The sequence below is a fragment of the Myxine glutinosa genome, chromosome 3 (assembly GCF_964187855.1).
Source record: "Myxine glutinosa chromosome 3, kmMyxGlut1.1, whole genome shotgun sequence".
NCBI lineage: Eukaryota > Metazoa > Chordata > Myxini > Myxiniformes > Myxinidae > Myxine > Myxine glutinosa.
In genome coordinates, this window is record NC_136263.1 from 119,302,603 (window position 1) to 119,317,227 (window position 14,625).

The 14,625-nt window shown below is 41.3% G+C and overlaps 1 protein-coding gene across 4 annotated transcripts in view; it reads left to right on the top strand.

Annotated features, from left to right (window-relative positions):
• Positions 1-14,625, top strand: part of LOC137424174 (DENN domain-containing protein 2C) — a 207,001-nt gene that overhangs the window by 171,249 nt on the left and 21,127 nt on the right. For all 4 annotated transcript variants that reach the window (XM_078774498.1, XM_078774499.1, XM_078774500.1 and 1 more), the window contains exons 14-15: positions 9,055-9,195; positions 13,168-13,316. In XM_078774498.1, the coding sequence (XP_078630624.1) occupies positions 9,055-9,195; positions 13,168-13,316 (290 nt within the window). The remainder of the gene's footprint in view (positions 1-9,054; positions 9,196-13,167; positions 13,317-14,625) is intronic.

Below are 14,625 nucleotides of genomic sequence, written 5' to 3' on the forward strand. Positions count from 1 at the left end.
TAGATAACTCGTCACAACTCGCAACAACTTTTGACATGTCAAAAATCATCTTCCGTTATTTATGGATGCTTGCGATTGACTACGAGTTGGCGATCCGTAAGGACTCGTAAGAATAATCCGTGTATGTGAAGGCACCCTTAGCAATTACCAACCAAAGCACAAGACTTGTTTTCTTCAGACTTGTAGAAGGTTTTCTTCTTGCATTGCCCAAGGTTGATGAAAGAGCTACTTGTATGTTATATGTCGGACAATCACATTCGTAGACAGTATGCTTTTGCGTAAATTACAAGGACATTAGTTAACCATAGATAAATTAACATCGTACGGTATATGGGATTCAAACTTGGGATCTCAGTATCGCACGCTATGTGCTGATGTGGGAATACCAGAGGGGCAAACCCATTCTCATTGAGATGCTGGATTTGGAGGTAATTTGCTTGAAACATAAGGCCAAGTAAAAAATAAAAACCTCATGGTATTTTTTTTTTTTTTGCACCCTGGTGTTGGCTTAGCGGTTAGGGTGCTGGCTTGGGATCCTAGGATCCTGGGTTCGAATCCCGGTCGATTGCTGAATTAACGCCAGGGGGGCTGACTCAGCCTGTCATCCGTCCCAGGTCGGCAAATTGAGCACCAGTTCACTGGTAATTCCCTGTGTGTGGCAAGAGGCGACCAACAGAGTTGGCAGCAGGAAGGGCATCTGGCCATAAAACAACAACAACAACATGCATTTTAAAGGCCATTTTCCCTGCTGGAGCGGGGGTTAGCCTTGCGGTCCCCATGACAATCTTCTCCATTTTGCCCTATTTTCTTCATTTCTACAACATTCATCATTTTGCCCCATTTGCCCTATCTCTCCTTGTTAACCCCCTTGCCTGCATTTCTTCTTCCACCATCTTTAGCCAAGTCTTTCTCGGTGTTCCCCGTCTTCTACTTCCTTCTACATTCATTTCCATCACTCTTCTCAACCAGTCACTTTCATCCTTCCTCAACACATGACCAAACCATCTCAACCTGTTCCTCTTCACAGCATCAATCACAGGCTCTATTCCCATCATCTTTCGCAATTCATCATTTGTCTTCCTCTCTCTCAACGATACTCCGCACATCCGTCGAACCATTCGCATTTCCACCCTTTCCAACCTTCGTTGCTGCTCTACGTTCATTACCCATGTCTCGCTCCCATAAATCATAACACTTCTCACACATGCAGCATACACCTTTCCCTTCAGCTTCAACGACACTCCCCTCATCATCAGCACGCCACTCAATTCCCGAAACCTCTTCCATGCACATCTCACTCGAGCAACCGTTGCCGAGTCTGATCCACCTTCTCCATTCAGCATGTCTCCGAGGTAGCAAAATGTTTTCACACCTTCCAGCTTCACGCCGTCTCCAAGATCCAACTCAACATTTCCTCCATCTGCAGCTCCCTCTGTGCACACCTTACATTTGAATGTAGCTGCCACACTGGTTAATGACCCTCTCAGACCACTACATTTTTGTAGTGGTCTGAGAGTGGTCCGGCCATAAAACATTGTTTGAAAAAGGGGACCGTGGTGCCCGAAAAAGTCCAATCCCTGCTCTGCGGGGAAAAATAGCCTCTAAAGGTGGTTCTTATAAAGCTGTTTTGAACATTTGTTCACTCTTTCTCGTAATGTGCTTGCAACAGTTCTAGGCTGCCAGCTTGTTAATCCCATTAGCATCATCTCGCAAAACGGTCCAATCATTCTTCGAGGTTAAGCAAACAGTTCACTAAAATTGCTATTCAGTGCATTTGCCAAACTAAGAAATTGATGAAAGATGTAAAGCCATGTTTGTGTTCCAATATCAACAAGATTTAAGTGGATGCATTGGTGAAGGATCGGAATGATGCATTTTTTTCTGCCAGCGTTACTTCGGCCAACAGAAAGAAAGAAATTTAAACAATTTTGGCCAAACTTTCATTAATCATCGTGGTTTTGATGAAGTATACTTGTGGATAATGTTTGTTAATATGTATAATGAGAAATTGTTGAACTTATTAAATGATGATTTTTTTAATCCGGAAAAATTTGAACTCTTGAATACCACCTGATAGTGACATATTGCTGAGGTTTTACTTGGGGATATCTCTATTAAATTCATCGGAGTGTTTAGAATGAAGTAGTCTGTTCATGTGTTGTAAATCTAGAACAGTCTTTATTGGGGTGTACAAAACACAGTTCCATTGCATAATGTGCACGTGACAATTTTGTTGTTTGTTGATGTATGAGCCGTTTATGTTGTACATGCTTTGTGTGCTTACAACGTTTGTTTTTAACAAGTGTTGGTGACATTTATAGGGGGTATCCAATGACGTCACATCACCCTGGGATATGAAGCCCGTCCACCATTATGGGAGACAAATGACAAATAAACGTGATAGCTCAGGTGCGCTGGCAGACATACGATGGCACTTTCCAAGTACTTTGACAACTTAACCCAGGAGGAAAAACACAGATACTGTGTGAAAATAGCTCTCTGTGATGGTGTAGATCCGCATTGCGTGAAGAACCCGACTTTGCAGACAACGTGAAGTTATGGCCCAGGATTGAATATCCAGGTATTAGAACTATCTGGTTCTGTGGAATAACAGATAAAAGTTTTCAAATCTATGGAGTCCTACAACTATTTTATAAGTGGTTGGGTGCAGGAAGTTACTGTGAAAGCTTTTTCAGGTGAAAAAGTTTTATTAACAGCGAGGGTAGATTATCGTCATCATCTTCAAGTTGTTGTTGGTTGTTGTTGTTGCTTCTGACTCAAATTGTGACTCCCTGCCAGTGTATGTTGACTTGAATGTAAAGTGAAGATACGCTACAGTATCATCACCAGACTGGGTGGTGTAATGGTTAGAGCGTCCTCTCCGAGTCTGGAAGCTCAGTGATTCAACCTTGGGCGTGTTATACCAAAGACGTTTAAAATGGTGCGTGCTGCTTCCTTGGTTGCCATTCAACATTTAAAAGGACAGAGCACGGACAATTCGCATTCGTTGGCACCTATGGGGAGGACGAAATGTATCCTGAGGAAATTCCCTACTGAGTGTGGGGAGAAATGCGGTGCCATTGTTGTGACGTTGCTGATACCCAAAGTACCCTGGGAAGTGACGGCACTTCCTTTAAGCTCAGTGGGTGTTTGTCTCGTCAGAATGTCCATGTGTGTGAGTGGCAGCTCCATTATGAGCGTGTGTGTGTATATGTATTTATATATATATATATATATATATATATATATATATATATATATATATATATATATATATATATATATATATATATATATATATATATATATATATATACTGTATATATATATATATATATATATATATATATATATATATATATATATATATATATATATATATATATATATATATATATATATACATATATACATGCATGCATACATACATACATACATACATACATACATACATACATGTTTTTGTTTTTTTTGATGTGTGGGCTTTTTGTTCAATTAATATTCAAATTACGTTCCAATCCAATCATACTATAATTTGAGAAGTGTCTTTTTGTTTGTTTGACCTCTATGTACTCCTAAACTGCTGGACGGAATGAGGTGAAAAATGGTTGTTGTACTTTGTATTTGGGGATAAAAAAATATCTGTGGGGGTGTAGGGAGGGGGTCATTACAAGTCATACTGAAATATGCCAATTGTTGGGGAAGTAACCCTGATGTAATCCATAATTTTGGGGCATTATCCCTCTGTAATTCTGGGGGAAGTAAACATTTCGTAATTCTTGGGGAATTAACCAGTCCGTAATTCTAGGGGAATTAACCCATCCATAAATTTTGGGGAATTATCCATCCCTCCATAATTCTGGGGGAAATAACCCAACCATAATTTTGGGGGAATTCACCGGTGCATAATTTTTGGGGAATTAATGGGTTCATAATTCTTGTGGAATTAAACCATCCGTAATTCTGGGGCAATTATTCTTCCGTAATTCTGGGGGAATTAACGCATCGTAATTCTGGGGGAATTATACCATCCATAATTCTGGGGAAATTATCCCTCTAATTCTGGGGGAATTATCCCTCCATAATTCTGGGGGAAGTATCCCTCTGTAATTCTGGGGAAATTATCCCTCCATAATTCCGGGGGAATTAATTAGTCTAATTATTGGGGAATTGACCAGTTCATAATTCTGGGGGAGTTAACCCATCTGTAATTTTTGGGGAATTAACCTATCTGTAATTTTTAGGGAATTAACCCATCCATAATTCTGGGGCAATTATTCCTTCCGTAATTCTGGGGGAATTATCCCTCCGTAATTCTGGGAAAATTATGCCTCCATAATTCTGGGGGAATTAAATAGTCTAATTATTGGGGAATTGACCAGTTCATAATGCTGGGGGAGTTAACCCATCTGTAATTTTTGGGGAATTATACCCTCCATAAGGATGGGTTATTCGCAGATCATGCCCTCTTTAGCACAGCCATTCACTTCAATTCATCCCTTTTAATATCTAAATCTGGCACCAAGATGGTCAAAGCCACTTTAACTTAATATTGCTTATGCACACTTCAACATCAGATATTGTCTCAGTTTATATTGCTTTGGAATTTTATACAATATATAAAAATCACCAATATTAATCCATCTACGTTTGATGCCATTCGGCCTGTTTAGTATTCCCATCTGAACCCACATGGCTCATGATTCTGGGATCCTTGGTTTAAGTCGCTTTCCTGTGTTTATTTGACCATTGTTTGCTGATGTCCTTGTCATTCATGTAAGAGTATACTTGCATCTCCTAATGTTCTTGTCCTTTATGTGATGTATCTATAACCTTCTGGGCAATTCCACGAGAAACGGTCCACAGAGGTCAAATTTTAAGTTTGACTGAAAAAGTTCATGTTATGTACCAAATGAAAGCTGAAAAAATGTACTTTCAGATAATATCAAGATCACTGAGTTAGCTTGCTCTGTTGGCTTACATCACTCGTTGCAATTAATTAAGTCATTCTACTGAAAAGCGCAGTAAAATTGGCCCTCGATAATGCAAAGAACTATTAATTCATTAGTCTCTCAATTCATTGGCATGAAGTCAACAAATGCTATCCATCAGAAGATACCTGTATGAAGATTATTTCAAAACCAATTGAAAAAAAATATGAGTTGGCCTTCTATGCTTAATTAACACTCAAATTAGGAGTCAGATGTCACTCCGTGACGTGTCACTCCATAACGAAAATTTGACATTTGTTTACTTTGCTCTTTAACTGGTGGATGAAAAACCAAATAAATCCAGGGTCATTAAGAACTTATACCACCCAATCATTGTCCAGTATAATTATATATATTTTTAAAATCTATAAAAAATAAATTAAAAAGAAAACTTGTCACTCCGTAACGTTACGGAGTGACTCATTCTGTCAAACAATTGATAACTCAGCCTGAAAAAAGGTGGCAACAGAGTAGCTGTCCCAGAATTCATTGCATGCCAGATTACTTCTGTATGACAAGTTTCAAGTTTACGCGTGGTCATCTTGAGCGGTTTTGAAATCGGTTTACATCCAGCAATCGGTGAGTACAAACTACACATCTGTTGTCACCTGCGGATACGCATCGTAAGAGGAAAACTAGACAAATCACCGCGCCACCGCAGACCGCCAACTTTGCAGTGGACAAGCTGAGTGAAGCCGCTTACAACCTCTACTGTCAGTTTTTGTGGCCTAAAACATTTCATGATCTTTTAGATGATTCGTAGAAGGGTACGGTGCAATTCAAATGGATAATTTGTTGATGCATTCATATTACAGAAAGGATGCCATTGACTGCTGCCGAGCGACAAAAGCGTTTTCGAGACAGGCACAAGGAAAAATGCAGGGAGCTGGATGCGAAACGCAAGAGAGAGGCGCGTGCTGCTAATGTTGCGAAGGCAAGGGAAAGTGAACGTGCACGTCATCGGAGATGTCGGGCGAAGGGCAAAAACACTGAGTCCCGATATTTCATGGATGTCGCCAGGGAAGAAAGACTTTGTGGTCATTAAGACGGGTAAACGGAAGGACAAGGTTCAAAAGAGTTTCCTAATGATGACAATACGAGAGGCATACATTTTGTTTTGTGAGAAATATCCAAACATCAAGATCGGCTACTCCAAATTCGCAGCACTTCGTCCAGCCAATGTATGCCTCAATTCAAAGTTTCCGCACAATGTCTGCCTCTGCAGATATCATGAAAACATGCGCCTCTTATTGGAGGCCTTGTCATCTCATGTACCTGGACTTTCGACCAACTTTCGTGAATTCCTTGGAAGCATTGTATGTGATCAGGATTCGGACAACTGCATGACAGGAAAATGTCAGGAATGCCATACCAAGTTTGCCACAGTGTATTCTGTCGACGACGAAACAGCTAACCTGCCGCTGAAGTGGTTTCAATGGGAGACAATTGAGCAGCGGGCCACAAAAGTAGATAAGGATGGGACTGTTCAGGATGCCCTGCATGAGGTATTGCAAACAACTTCCATGCTTCAGCTTGCACTCATTCATCAAGAGGAAGCAGAGCTACTTCTTTGAAGATAGAAGGAAGGCAGTTGATGGTGATCGCATTGTCGTCCAGGTCGATTTTGTGGAGAACTATGCTGCGATAGAACAGAATGAAATCCAGAGTGCTCATTGGAGCCACGTCCAAGTCACTCTATTCACAGTGTGCGCCTGGATTGATGTTAATGTTACCGAGTCTTTCGTTATTGTTAGCGATGACCTCCAGCATGGCAAGTATGCTGTTCATACCTTCCTGTCCAATATCATCACCACACTGATATCACGCCATCCCAGGATTAGGGCGATTGACCTTTTTTCAGATGGGGCAGCCAGTCAATTTAAACAGAAATTCTTGTTTTCGGGACTATTGTAATTATTTCAGAGTAATTAGGTCATGTCTGGAATTTTGAAACCCCTGTACTGAAGGTACAACTATGAGTGTATCTTCCCAGTATTTCATTACAATTTTATAACTATTGTGAGAGCAGAGTTTTCAATAAATGTTGTTATTGTTTAATAAATGACAAAAGACAGTGTCACTCCGTAACACAGTTTTTGAATGTTAATAACTTGACAATGGTCCAACTTACAGGAACTCCATTAATATCTCTGTAAAGTGCAATTCTTCCTTTACAATATGATATATAGAGAGTAGGTACTAGTGGCTTTATCGCTGTGCTAGAGCAATCAAAGTTCACAAAAATGTGTCAAGTGACAAAAAAGTGTCACTCCGTAACGTCTTGGAATTGCCCTTCTCCATTATAGCCAGAGGTCGCTGCTAAAACACACTCCCCCATAGACCGCTGGGGTCAGACACAAGTTCTCCACTGGCTTTCTTCGCAATACCATTACGAAATGTTCATTCTCATGGCAGACATCCACTTCAAATATAACAACAACAACAACAACAACAGGCATTTTAAGGCCATTTTCCCTTATGGAGTGGGGGTTAGCCTTGCGGTCCCCATGACAATCTTCTCCATCTTGCCCTATTTTCTGCATCTCTCCTTGTTAACCCCCTTGCACGCATTTCTTCTTCGACCATCTTTAGCCAAGTCTTTCTTGGTCTTCCCCATCCTCTACTTTCTTATACATTCATTTCCATCACTCTTCTCAACCAGTCACTTTCATCCTTCCTCAACACATGACCAAACCATCTCAACCTGTTTCTCTTCACAGCATCCATCACAGGCTCCATTCCCATCATCTTTCGCAATTCATCATTTGTCTTCCTCTCTCTCAACGATACTCCGCACATCCACCGAACCATTCCCATTTCCACCCTTTCCAGCCTTCGTTGCTGCTCTACGTTCATTACCCATGTCTCGCTCCCATAAATCATAACACTTCTCACACATGCAGCATACACCTTTCCCTTCATACATTTCAAATGTAATTCAAAATTTCATTTCGAATTCAAAATACATTTGAAAAAATTCAAAATAAATTTCAAATTTCAAATACAAATACATTTCATATACTTCACACTTCATTTCATACACTTCAAATGTAAAACAATATTTTAAGAATTGTCTCAGTTTGTGCAGCAAATGATTATTTTGGGCTCCATAGGTTCGGTTCCACATGACCTTTTTGCAGCACTTACCTCATTATAGTGTGTGGCATGCAGTTCCACCTCCAGGAACAAAACCTTAGTCTGCTATCATAGATTTCTCGGATCTAAGGCTCATGGAGGTGTTTGTACATACATCGGATAGAAAAAGTGAGTAGCAAAGACATCTGTAGACCACTTTTGCATCAGTGTGCTGAAATGCTGGCTATATTGGTACCAGAAGTGGGGAAGAGAATGTAAACAAAATGTGTGTCTGAACCAATTGAACCAGGACTTGCTTTTCTGTGTATTTGGATCAAACGATTGTAGCAGCATCTCTGTATCCTGCATTTACTTGTACAAAAGTGTTATTGTCTGTCCAGGATGCAGCAATTATTGATGTGTTGGCGAGGAGGATACAGCTTAAATTGTTGGCACGATTGTGGTGTTTTTGATCGTTTTGTTGAGTAGGAAACTCATCCTTGACTAATGTTCAACAGAGAAAACCACCTGTTTCAACCATCAAACACAAGTCCCATTTTGCTGCTTTTAATTTTGCAGCTAAAGTAAATTCTCTTTGAGACTTTGGTCGTTACACTTGTTGCAAAATTTCCTTAGTTTTGCTTCATCCATCTCTCCCATCAACATTCTTAGCAGTTATGTTCTACGTTCTTCCTGTTTCAGGCTTCCTTTGTATCAAAAGAAGAGGTTTGTGTTTTAGACTTCAGTGCATGACACCGTAATCGTGGTTTGTATTCTGTCATGAGGGTGCCCAGGTAAGTTTGTCTTTCTGTCTACATTACCCTTCCTTCCTTCCTTTACCACCATAGTAGAATTTGGCGATGGTACAACAGGCAAGCACACCACTTCCCGGATTGGTTCTCGAGGACCAACTCTGATAGTTCCAGGTTCAAAGGTCTGGCCTCACCTCATCATCTTCATCTTCCCCATGCTCTTCGTCCTCTTCCAGATCCTGGATGAAGTTGAGAAACGACGGCAAGTGTCCTCAGCTCTTGTCTACCCCTTCATGAGGGCACTTTTGGAGGCAACAGTCCCTGCACCTGGTCGAAGCATTCGTGTCAAGAGCTTCATGCCCAACTCTGGAAATGAGGCACGTGACTTTGGACCTGTCATTAGCATAAAACTTGTGTTGTTGATAACATGCCGAGAACCATATGCAATGCGCCTATACGACTGAGTAATATGATTTATAATAGGTCATATTTATAATAGGATAGGTCACAAAACAACATTGTGGACTGAAAATGCAATGATATTCTTCTTCATTATTTATCTTAAGGGATATTTAAAATGCAGTGTTAGCAGTGTTAAATTACTATTTGTTGTTTGAATGTTGCTACTATCTGTCTGTAGCCCAATTATTTTCAGATATTAGTCTGTCTTCTGACACCGTCAATCATCAGCTACAACACTTGTTAGCCCGTCCTCCCATGCAGCAGGAGACGGCGTTTTGCAATTGTGTGTGTGTGTGTGTGTGTGTGTGTGTGTGTGTGTGTGTGTGTGTGTGTGTGTGTGTGTGCGTGCGTGCGTGCGCACGCGCGTGCGCAGGGAATTCGTTACCATTTGAGCTTTACGCATAACATTTTCAACAAACATTTATTATGAGGATATGGAGAAGAATAATTAATAATTGGGTCAAAAGGTCAAAGGGCAAAGTCATATTGAGTAAAAATAGGCCTTATTATCCCACCCGCCACTGCACAGCATGAGACAAGTAATCAAAGCTACCTGACCTTCTAAAGCCGAGCCAGATGGTTTCAGGATATTCGAAAAGTTTGGGAAGGAATTGATGATTAATATGCCATACTATTTAGGCAATGCAGGCAGAATCTGGAATATAATTTTCCACACACTCTTCCAATCTATAAGGAGGGTTTGCACTGACGTCATCAAATTTGTATGGCAGCCATGTTGGATGAGTAGTCATGGCATCACTGTGGATGGGTGACCCAGTGTAACCAATGCTGCTTACATTGCAAGTAATGCTCTTCATATAAATTGCTTGAGCTGTTTTGCTTGTGAACGATATAGAGAATCTTCAGCTGCTCAATTGTCTTGATCTCATCGCCCAATACGTTTTCTCATGCATTTGATGTTTTCACTGCTGTCATATCCAGACATGGTGCATCATCTCTTAATACAAAGTCTCCTTCTATGATGGATGATTTGAAGTTGCCTACAATCCTGGAGCCTTTAACCAGATAGCTTCCAGTAGGGTATGCAAAGTTTGCAGTGTATTTCATGATAGCTTTTTGCAAATTGCTAAAGCGATTCTGGGTTGTAACAACAGTCCTTTGTTCCAATTGGTTTCTGCACCCTTCGCCACATCTCGGCCCAAACCCTCCTCCTATGGTATCCATGGAAACATCCACACATGGCTTGCTGACTTCCTCTCCGGTCGTAGTCAACGTGTGGCCCTGAATGGAATTCTCTCATCTCCCCTTCCTGTCCAGGCTGGAGTTCCCCAAGGTAGTGTTCTGGGCCCTGTGCTTTTTCTGGTCTTAATCAATGATCTCGCCGACTCGATGGAAAATCCTCTCTATCTCTTTGCTGATGACTCTACCCTCTGTCGCTCCATTCCTCATCCCTCAGATCGGCAGCCTGCAGCCTCCTCACTCTCTGCAGACCTGGACAAAATCACAAACTGGTAAACAAGTGAAACCTGTCTTTCAATCCTGACAAATCCCACACTCTTACTATGTCTCTCCGAAAAGACCAACTGGACAACCCTCCCATCTACTTTCTCAACAATCCTCTCCAAGAAATTCTGTCACTCAAGCTTTTGGGTCTCACTATCTGCCATGATCTTTCATGGGAAAACCACATTTCCAAGCTGGCCTCCAAAGCCAGTCGCCGACTGGGCATCCTCCGTCGTGCGAAGTCCTTCCTTGGCACACCTGAGCTCCTCACCACATACAAGGCTTTCATCCGCAGCTCAATGGAATACTGCTCTCCCCTCTGGGCTGGTGCTCCTGCCTCACACCTAGCTCGTCTTCACGCTGTTAAAACCAAAGCTTTCAGAATCATTGGAATCTCCCACAATGAAGATGATTCTGTAGGCCTTTCACTCGCTCACGGCAGGCAGGTAGGTGGTCTTTCTGTCTACTACCGACTCCTCTCCGGCCTTGATCCCCCAGCTCTGTCTGTGCTCTGCCCCCCAAATATTCCTGCAGGTCGCTCAAGATCTGCCTGCAACCCTCTTATGGTGAAACTGCCAAAATCAAGACTCTCTGCTCACCTTCACTCTTTCATTCCTCTTTTCTCCCGCCTCTGTAACAAACTCCCTCACTCTCTTCAATCCCACTCCTCCCTCCAGGTCTTTAAAACAGCTGTCCACCACCATCTCTTATCTTCCCTCATTAAAAACCTTGACCTTTTCTACCCCCGTTAAAACACCCCAAATCCGCCTCTTTCAATCCCCAACTTCTTTCCTGAAATTCCTAGAAGTGTTCATTTGCTTTATACCGTGTACCCCTCCATCCTTCCCCCTTCCACAGATCTACCGACGTCCTTGTTCTCCACTGTTGTTGTGCTTGTGTGCTTCCCTTCCCCCCCCCCCCCCCTCTTGTCTCCCGCTCCCTTCATTGCATGTTTTGTGTGTCTGTGCATGTTTTCATGTTCAATGTGTTCGCTCTTACACGAGCCTCGATTCTGTATACAAAAAAAAAAAATCCTCTTCTTCAGGAGATGTTGTTCACATTGTCCAATTAGATATCCAATGATTCAATCAAGTCACAGGTATAAGAACCCATCTAAAGATTTGAGGCCTGGGTACTCTTGAGCCTTCAGCCCCCTACGTCTTGAGTCAAATCGCAAGTTGTAAAAAGATTGACGGGTCCGAGTCATGTCCGACTACATGCCTGGTAATCAGCAGTTAATGATAATGCACTGAGAATGGAGGGAGCAAGGATCATAAATATTTCAAAACGATCTTTTGGATAACTCACCAGTAAAATAAAATGCGTACAACATTCTCTAGCATGCTAGTCACTCGGTTTCCTGTCTTCCCCGTTATGTGATATTTTCTGAAAAATCTTGAACGGATCAGGACATAAAGACTAACCTGTTATACCCTGATCCGTTCAATGCACTAGCTCCTTTCAGGAGCCTCCACTATTTATACAAAATTGGAACACTTGATAACAGTGTGGAAATTTACCATTTGCCCCACAGCAGGTGTATACAGTTTCCCTGAGCATACAATGTATTAGGCCCATGTTGGCTGACTCGACCAACATGGCCGCCACACAAACCGATGAAACACACAAGCACATCCTCGATTCCTACTTCTTAATTCTTTGTCTTCTTTATTTGTTATTACCCTCGCCTGAGGAGAGGGTATTGCATTGGAGTCCGTTTGTTCGCCTGTTTGTTTGTCTGTTTGTTTGTCTGTTTGTCTGTCTGTTTGTCTGTCTGTTTGTTTGTCTTTGTTTATCCACGCAGGATAAATATGATTTTCTCTGCAACCGTTGGTCCGATTGACAGGACATTTTCACCATAGGTGCAACTCCACCTGTTTAATTTTTTTGATAATTATGACGCCATAGGTCACATGGTTCAGCCGCCATCTTGGAAAAAAACGAAAAAATTGCACCTCTATATCTCTGAAAGCGCTGAACAGAAAAAATTGAGACATGGCTCATTGTAAAGAACTCTCCATGGGGAATAAAATATGTTAATGATGATGTCATAGGTGCCTCCTATTACGTCATAATTATGACGTCATAATTCGACAAGTACAAAACTTCATCCTATCAAGATGAAATTTCTTGAGCGCCATGTCGGCATAAACTGGTGGAGAAAAAAAATAAATGATTACCTCATCGGTCACGTGGTTCGGCCGCCATATTTGTTTTAACGCAAAAGCCTTAAAAACCACTGAAAATACATCCTGGCGAGGGTCTGCAATCTCTGATTGCTCTTTATTCTTTCATATGCTCTCACTTTATCAATTAGTATTGTTCACATGTATCAATATTGCATTAGGCCTGTTAACTGCGTTAGCCTTGTTCTTGTTTGTCGATTTGAAATGCAGTCTTGACTCACATCATGATTCACGCAGGGCGTGGAGCTACGGAGACCTGCCGATTCCCGACTTGAGCACGTCGATTTCTCATGCCTGCTATCGTGCTTGGGAACTCGGCATCTTCTTCGTCTCTTTGCGTCTTTGCTGTTGGAACGGCGAGTCATTCTCACTGCTGATAAGCTCAGGTATTTTTCGCAAGGGGTTGTGGCCTTGCAAGGTTGAAGCAACTTTTTGTTACCTTGTATGGATGGTCCTAATATTATGACTGGATTTCCTTTTGATGACACTAAAATTGTGCACATGCCACAGGAAGTAAACGGTGATGTTATTCTTTGAGCATCCACCTGACTTAATTTTAACACAAAATGGGATTAATCTTCTGAACATTTTGAGGGAGAATGAAACATCGGGAATGGAATCGTGAAGTGAGTTGGGGTAACGAAAAGTGGGATTTTGCTCCTGATAAATGTGAAGTATTGGGACATGTACACAATATGAGTACAAGTGGTTTATTCTGTTAAAGTAAAACCAATAAAGCAGATAAATATAACCTGCCGCCCTTAGTCATTGCATTTCCTCATTAATCAATGAGGTACGTTGCTGTCATTCAAGTAATTGTATTTAGTATGGTGCGCTCTATATGCCTTGAGAACCATATAACATTTTTTTATCCCCTATCAAAATATCAGTACGATTTGGTGTCTGTCCCTTGACCATGAAATCGTTGGAATGTCACTTTGGCATTCGATCATCATGAGGTTTATTGCGGTGATACTACCCTAACATTGCCGACCTCCAGATTGTGGATTTGGCTTAACACGCTCTTCTGATAGAACAATATAATTACCTCCACCACCGAAGGTAGTTATGTTTTCACGTCTGTCTGTCTGTGAGCGCGATATCTAAAGAGTTATGGACGGATTTGGACGCGACTTGGTGGACAGATTGGGAGTGTGACAAAGATGAATCGATAAGACTTTGGTGAAGATCTGCATCCGGATTCGGTACTATAAGTTTTTTTTGTTTTTTTTAAAGTGATTTGTCACCATTGAGAGGTTGGCCCAAAAACGATGTATATAACACGGTATCTCAAAAAGGTTGTGGACGGATTCGGACGAAACCTGGTGGAAAGGGGTTACGTGTGACAAGGATAAATTGATTAGATTTGGTGAAGATCCGGATCTCGATCTGAGAGGGTTTTTTTTTTTTAAACTTTAAAAGTAATTCTTCACCATTGAGAGGTAGGGTCAAAAACGATGTATAACACAATATTTCAAAACCTTGTGGACATATTATGACAAAACTTGATGGATGAGTTGGGTCGGTGACAAGACAAGCTAATTAAATATTGGTTCAGGTCCAGATGCAAATCCGGCCTATTATTGGGATACAAAATGTAAATTGTTCAGCCTTGCGGAAGTATTCGCTCTACCGAATGTCGCTCTTATGCTGACATGTATAATTGTTTATTTTTTCTTTGTTTACCAACAGATT